Genomic DNA, 6,826 nt, shown 5'->3' with positions numbered 1-6,826 from the left:
GAGGCTGCAGACGGGCTGACATATATGTCAATGAGGACGCCACGTTACATAATCAAATAAGAAAGCACAGGATGACTGTCAGACTCGTGTCTGCACATCTCACAGGGTTACAGAGCTGAAGGAGGGCACCTTGGAATCAAATACACTGAAGGTGGAAACACTTTTAGAGGACGTCCATCAGTTTAGTGCTGGAAAATGTCTGAAAATAAATGATATAACTGCAAAAAAATAACATTTTTACTCAAAATATTGTTTCAGAAATATATATCAAAATAAAACCTAAATTTTACATGATATATGTTAAATTTGATTCATTTGGGGGCTTTTATTGTGTCAATTTTGACCTTTATTTTCTTTAAAATACATCTTTAAAATCAAAGGAGAGCACAGAGAACAAAAAGTACTAGAAAATATCTGTTGTGTTTTTTTTTCCATTTGATAATTATTTATCTTATGACTAATTGTGCATTTACATTTTTAAAATGGTATAAATAATTTAAAATTGATTTCAAACATGTTAATAGTATAATATAGTGTATTATAGTAAAGGATAGTATAGTGCAGTACAGTGTAGTTTAGTATAGTATAACATAGTACAGCATAGTATAGTATAGTATGTTCCATATTGCATTTATAGTGGATTATAATATTAATAATAACAATAATAATAATAATAGTAATGGCAAACGAATCGAGGGATTTTTTATTTTCAGACATCATATAATTTTACTGTTGTGTAATCATTTTTTGTACATTTTTAGTTTTTTTCCCCCACTTTTTAATTAACTATTGTCTGTGCTGGAATAACAATTCCCCAAAACAGGAAGTTTCAAAATAAGATGCTTTTTTCTTATTCTGATAGGTCTAAATCTGCATTCCGGCCTTAAAAACACACAGCTATTCATATTATCAGTATTTAAGAACAAGAATTGAAACAAGAATTTATTTGATTTCAAACAAGCTTTATTTTTGTTTTCTCTTTTTAATTTAGATAAATGTTCTAAAAATGTGCCTAAAATCAGAAAAAAATGACTTGGGAAAATCTTTTTCTGCCATTCTTCCCTCTTGAAAGGAAACTGGTTTGTCTTGCTGCTCGTTTCTAAATGACATTGAGGGTAAATTCTGTCAGGAGTTGAAACAGGATCGTCTGAGGTTTTTAGGTGAATCAGAGCTTTCTATTGTAAAGTGAATTCTCATTTTTCAGACACATCAGCAAACCCAAGAAAGGAAGTCATTATTTAACTTCGTAGTCATTCACGTTTTACCTGTTTTTAAGTTGATTTTTTTCTAAGTTTTGATGTTTTTAGTAATTTTTTAGACCAAATTTTCTCTTAAAGAAACTCAATTAACATTTTTAAAAGTAAGATAGGATATAAAATGCTAAAGATGCTCCCTGATACTTACATTTAAAAACTTTATTTACCCGAGATGAGATGATTCAGATGATGCAAAGATAGCGATTTAAATCACACTTAAGCAAAAAAAGCTCCAGTTTAAGATATAATAATGTTTTTTTCTTTTACTGTTATATTCCAAACAGATCACAGGTCACCTGACAGAAAATACAATAAAATCTACATACAGTAATCGCTGTTTGAATGAATTTTATGTAAAAAAAAAATAAAATACTACTAAACAGAACAATCTCAGTCTGTTTTGGTTCTTTTAGGGTTTTAAAAATGGCAGGATTTTATCTTCAACACGAGATGTTGATATTTGGTTGGCAGGAAAAATGAATAACCTGTCAAATTATTTTCCCTGGTGTTTTTTTAGTTTAAAATCTGAGTTGGTCTAATCTTTTTAAACATAGCAAATGTGCAGATATTAATTAGTTAAAAAAAAAATCACACAGAATAATTCATGTGAACACTGACATTTGAGCTGATTTATAAAATATTTTACGCCTTTTTAAGATACAGTTGATTTACAGAATCACAAACTTCTAAATGTTAAGACACCTGTTAGGCTTTTTTGAATTAACTCACGAAAAAACAACATTTGATTATGACTTTAATACAAAGACAGAAACACATTCACTCATTTTTGGAATCAGTCATAGAAATGTCTGCATCAACAGAGAAGAAATTTCAAAATAAAGTCCCAAACTCCCAACAGATCAGGTCTTGATGAAGCTGATCAATCTTGGATCTTCAGAATGCTCCTCTTCTCCAGGTCATTCATCTCTTTCAGGATTAGAGCCACGTTGTAGCGGAGCTCGTGGAATTTAGATACCGGGACCTGAAGGAAAACACGACGAAGATTCAGCATCACTTTGACCAATACAGAACTCCTAAACATTATTTATGTAAGAATATTGATCGCCTAAATAATAGGAATTTCTCACATCAAGTCAAATCAAGATACGATTGAAGCTCAGGGAAGTATTTAGACTTAAGTTCTAATACACAGTTTCTAGTCAGTCTCTGGACTTCAATCCCATAGATAATCAATGGAGGGATTTGAAAGTCCTTGTTACTCAGGGACAAAAACATTGCAGCTCTTGAGAAGATCTGCATGGAAGAATGGACCAAAATGTGTCTAAACCAGATGAAGATCTACAGGAAACCTTTGATCTCTGTCATTACCAACGAGGATTACAAGACAAAGTATTGAGGTGAACTTTTGTTACTTATTTTATGTTCCATTTTATAAATAAAGTTTAAAAAAAAAATAAAACAATGTGATTTTCCTGGATTATTTTTCTACATTCTGCCTCTCACACGTGCCGTGTCATAATAATCACCATTACAACAACATCAACTTGCAGAATTGATGACTGACAAAAACTTTTTTTGCCCCAGCTGTATCTGTATCAGAGAAAAATACCCTTAAAAAACATATAATTTTGCAAAAGTTGTTGTAGATCTAATTTTTCAGACAGATTTTAACATCAAATAATATTTGCTGCAGCAAGCAGACATTATCATCGTTTTGAGCAGTTTGTTTATTAATGCTAATAAAGAATATATGTGAGAAATACAAAAAGTAAGGAAGAAATAAAATACATTTATATATATACACATGCATATTTAAAAATAAAGATAGGGCAATGCAAAAACAAATCAAACATGATTCTTAAAACACACAAAAAATATAATATTTCAAAAGATAATTTAACTTTAAACATACTTTTTAATTACACTGTGCTTCATTTCATCAAAATATTAAGTTTAGAGTTTAATTTGAAGATTTCTCTGTGCTGGTAAGTTCATGTCAAAGCCCTTAGCTGCGTCACCTGAATATGTTGCTTAAAAATGGACTTCACTTCAGAAACACATTTTAAATCTTTGAATAAAGATGCAATCTCTGCAGTAGTTTTTGTTGGGAAAAACGCAAAAAAAATCCTTTTTTGTTTGGCAGGAAAAAAAATCTCATCTGAAAACTGGAGTGGACAAAACAGAACTCTGTTCTTCTGAAAATTAGGGTTACTGCTAAGTGAACTCTGGAGCAGTTTACAACAAAAATCAAGAAAAAGCCTAGAGCACAAATGAAGAAAAAGTTGCAAAATCACAAGGTAGTTTTGACTAAAAGTGATACTTTGTCTACTATGTAATAGTCAGAGGGCAAGCTGGTGCTTGTTTAGACAATGCTGCCCCCATGTGAGCACCTTATGTTACTGCATGCCAGTTTGGTCCACTCTCAAAAGTGCAGTGTAAAAGTCAAAACTAAAGAAATTACATTTTTAGCAATCAACCTTCAATCTAAGTGAGTTTTTTAAAATTATGCTATTATGGTAGCTTCATTTGAAATTCTTTAGATCAACACTGATGTGTTTTTATGTTTATTGTTTCTTGCTCCTTCACTAATATAATCCCATATGACAAAAATGCTTTCCAACATCTGTTGTCTTTTGTTTATTTCTTTAAAGAGTTAATATCAGTGAAATCCAGTCAACAACTATTTAAAGCAAAAAGCTTTAGTAAAACGGTGCTCAGTTAAAGCGCCTAAGCAGAAAAACACGGTGAAGGACTCATACTGAAAGTAGAGCAGGCTGTGCACGGGTCAGGACTGTGGCTCAGATTACAACCCAGGTGCCCTCCTGCACCTTCTGCTCTGCAGACCTGTTATCGATTAAATCTGTCACGCTCCGCTGGCAGCGCCCTCGCTTCACCTGCACAACGGATGTTATTGCGGCTAATCTCCAAACGGCAGTAATCTTATTGTGTAACCACGACAGAAGGTCCGTCCGCTGTAGGGGAACCTGCTTGAGTCGCCGTCCACATTTGTAGCCTAGTTTGAAGGCATCTGATGCTGAGGCTGCGGTGACCACAGTGGGTGAATCATAATCTCACTGTGAATGTCTGGAACAGTCAGACTGTTCAGCTAATGCAAACTTTATCATTTTATAACAGTAATTAAAGACACGCTCCAATAAAAATCCTATTTTTGTGTTTTTAACATGTTCAAGGGGAAGAGGGGCGGGGTAGCTCCACAGCTGCGATCCCAACTCACAGGTGAACTTTTTTTGAATTCCTGCCGCTCTCCATAAACTATGTTCAAGACAGAAACACAGTTTTTTTTAAATTGGATAAAAACTTCATAATTAGGATTAAAAGACCACATGGATGCTTTTTTACACCTAAAAAATGGAGTGGGACATTAAATAGATTTCTGATCCAACAAGCACATTTACATAGAGCACATGTGCTAAAGAGAACAATGTTTTTAGTTTGGAGCTGAGAAATGATTGAAATGTAACAATTTCAAACAACTTAGTTTTTAAAAAATATCTTAAAAAAGGTAAACTGGACAGAAATGATGGAACTAAAATAAAGTATATGACATCATGTTTTTGTTTAACATTATTTGTCTTTGTGACTGTAAATACTTTCTTGATGTAAATTAGTAAATTTTGAATTTTTTAGTGAACTAACAAAGGACATGATAAAAAATATTTTTTAGATGTCATATATTTGTTTGAGTTTGTTTTTTAACTGTTTAAAATATAATATTCACATGTTTAACATTTTATAAACTGATTTGGAAAACTAAATTCAATAAAATTATTAGTCTAACTTTAATGAAATGTTCTAATGGTTCTTTACTTTCTTGAATTTAAATGAATTGATAACTGTGATGAGTTGGAACAGATTTCACATTGAATTATTACGATTAGCGTGCAAAAGTGCGGTGTTGGCAGTGTTTTATCTGCTTTTGTTTGACCTAAAAAGCAGAAAATCTTTTCATGTTTAAGCAAAGAATTAGAAATAACTTGTAGGTCTACTTAATAGTTTAAACCTCAATGTCAATACAAAACTGATCCACTATAAAGGGAAGAAAAATTTAAATAAAAATAAAATGATTTTTTTGTAGTAGTAGTTTCAATTTGCCTAAATTAAAAAGTCCTCATGCAAGAAACTTTCCGCATAGGCCGTAACCTTCTAATCTACAATCTAATTCTACAGTTTTAACTTTTTTAATTTTTTCAGACACATTTCTGCACATACACCCATGCTGCACTTGTAATTTAAAAGCATTTTTTGTCATGGATGTCACAACTGTTGTTTACAGCTTCAGAATAAATAAATATATATTGTTTCACAACTTTTTATGCAATTAATTGAACTCTTTTTTTTCATTTTTTTGGCTCAATCAGATTTTTTTTCCCATTCCCTTTGATTAACTTTTTACTGGCATCAACACAAACTGAATCCCAACGACTTCATTTGTAGTATTAGAAAGAATGATTGGCTTCTTTTATCCTTTTAAGTAAAGTTTTGAAAATTACAAATCTCCTTTATTAGGCTCTGTAAAATGTATTCACAAAAAGCAATAGGAAGTCATCTGAACTAAAATAATGAAGAAGATTTTATTAAAGTAAAAGTAATCCCATTTATTTGGACCATCATTTTTTATTTAAAACCCTAGATCTGTTTGATTCAGGAAAAACTCTGGAAAAAATGGAGTCTGGCGCCCCCTGCTGATCCAATCATTTTGTCTAAAAGAAACAAATAATCCCTCAAAACGATTACTTTTTGATACAAATCAAATGTGAATTGACTGAAGTGAGGACGTGAAGGTGTTTATCAATACATGACAGTCGAAGGACTAAACAGGCGAGCCAGATTTCATTTTTTTTGTTTTTTTTTCCCATCATAGTCGGTTTGTTTCAGACAAAATCGCTCCCTAACAGAGCAAACTGAGTGACATTTTCAGGTAGTCCGGTCCGCTCCTATTCAGCGCAGTCTAAAAACAGATCTAACCCAGTAAAGGTGTGAAACTTTTCTGCAGTTCCTGGTGAAAACCATGTCTGCTGCTGGATCAGAGTGTGAAGGTGGCCTCAAACTCTCAGTGAAACCAAAATCTAAATATGGGCTCAACAAAGACGACTACACCTTTTGATGAATTCATCACAACATCCACAGGGATGGATATTATTTCTATCTGAAAAAATCATGTTGAATAAAAATACTGGTAAAAATTGACAGGAATAACATTTTTAATTATAAACAAAAAACGTGTTACATTCCTAAAGTTGTAGGAAATACATTTTCTTCAACAATTTTTTATAACTCAATTCAAGCTGCATTTTACTCTATGAATTAACAAAGATTTTAAACAATTTGGAGTGAAACAACAAAGCCTCAAAGTACCTCAAAGCGGTGAAACTTCCCGTCAGACAGTTTCATCTGCATTAGAACAGAAGGCTGCAGGGCTCGGGCTAAAGAGCTGAGGACACAGAAAAATACAACTTCATGAAATATATTTGCGTATTATGCATTAATAGAACTATTTAGAGTCAAGTGTCAGGAAGAAAATGAAAATGTAAAATAATCCTTTTTCGCTTACTTGAAAAGAGTTTTTATTTTCCAAAACTTTCCAACAT

At 32.2% G+C, this 6,826-nt stretch overlaps 1 protein-coding gene across 2 annotated transcripts in view; it reads right to left on the bottom strand.

The window, feature by feature from the left end:
• Positions 1-1,589: 1,589 nt before the first annotated feature.
• commd5 (COMM domain containing 5) overlaps positions 1,590-6,826 on the bottom strand; it is an 8,453-nt gene continuing 3,216 nt past the window's right edge. Inside the window, exons 6-7 of one of the 2 annotated variants that reach the window (XM_024283580.2) lie at positions 6,594-6,669; positions 1,590-2,238 (exon numbers count right to left, since the gene is read on the bottom strand). In XM_024283580.2, coding sequence (XP_024139348.1) covers positions 2,137-2,238; positions 6,594-6,669 — 178 coding nt within the window. In that variant the 3' untranslated portion in view covers positions 1,590-2,136. The remainder of the gene's footprint in view (positions 2,239-6,593; positions 6,670-6,826) is intronic. The other variant, XM_024283579.2, reaches the window with a different exon arrangement.

This window comes from Oryzias melastigma, linkage group LG10 (genome assembly GCF_002922805.2).
Source record: "Oryzias melastigma strain HK-1 linkage group LG10, ASM292280v2, whole genome shotgun sequence".
Classification (NCBI taxonomy): domain Eukaryota; kingdom Metazoa; phylum Chordata; class Actinopteri; order Beloniformes; family Adrianichthyidae; genus Oryzias; species Oryzias melastigma.
Note: the sequence above shows the minus strand (reverse complement) of the source record. Positions and strands in the feature narration are given on the sequence as shown.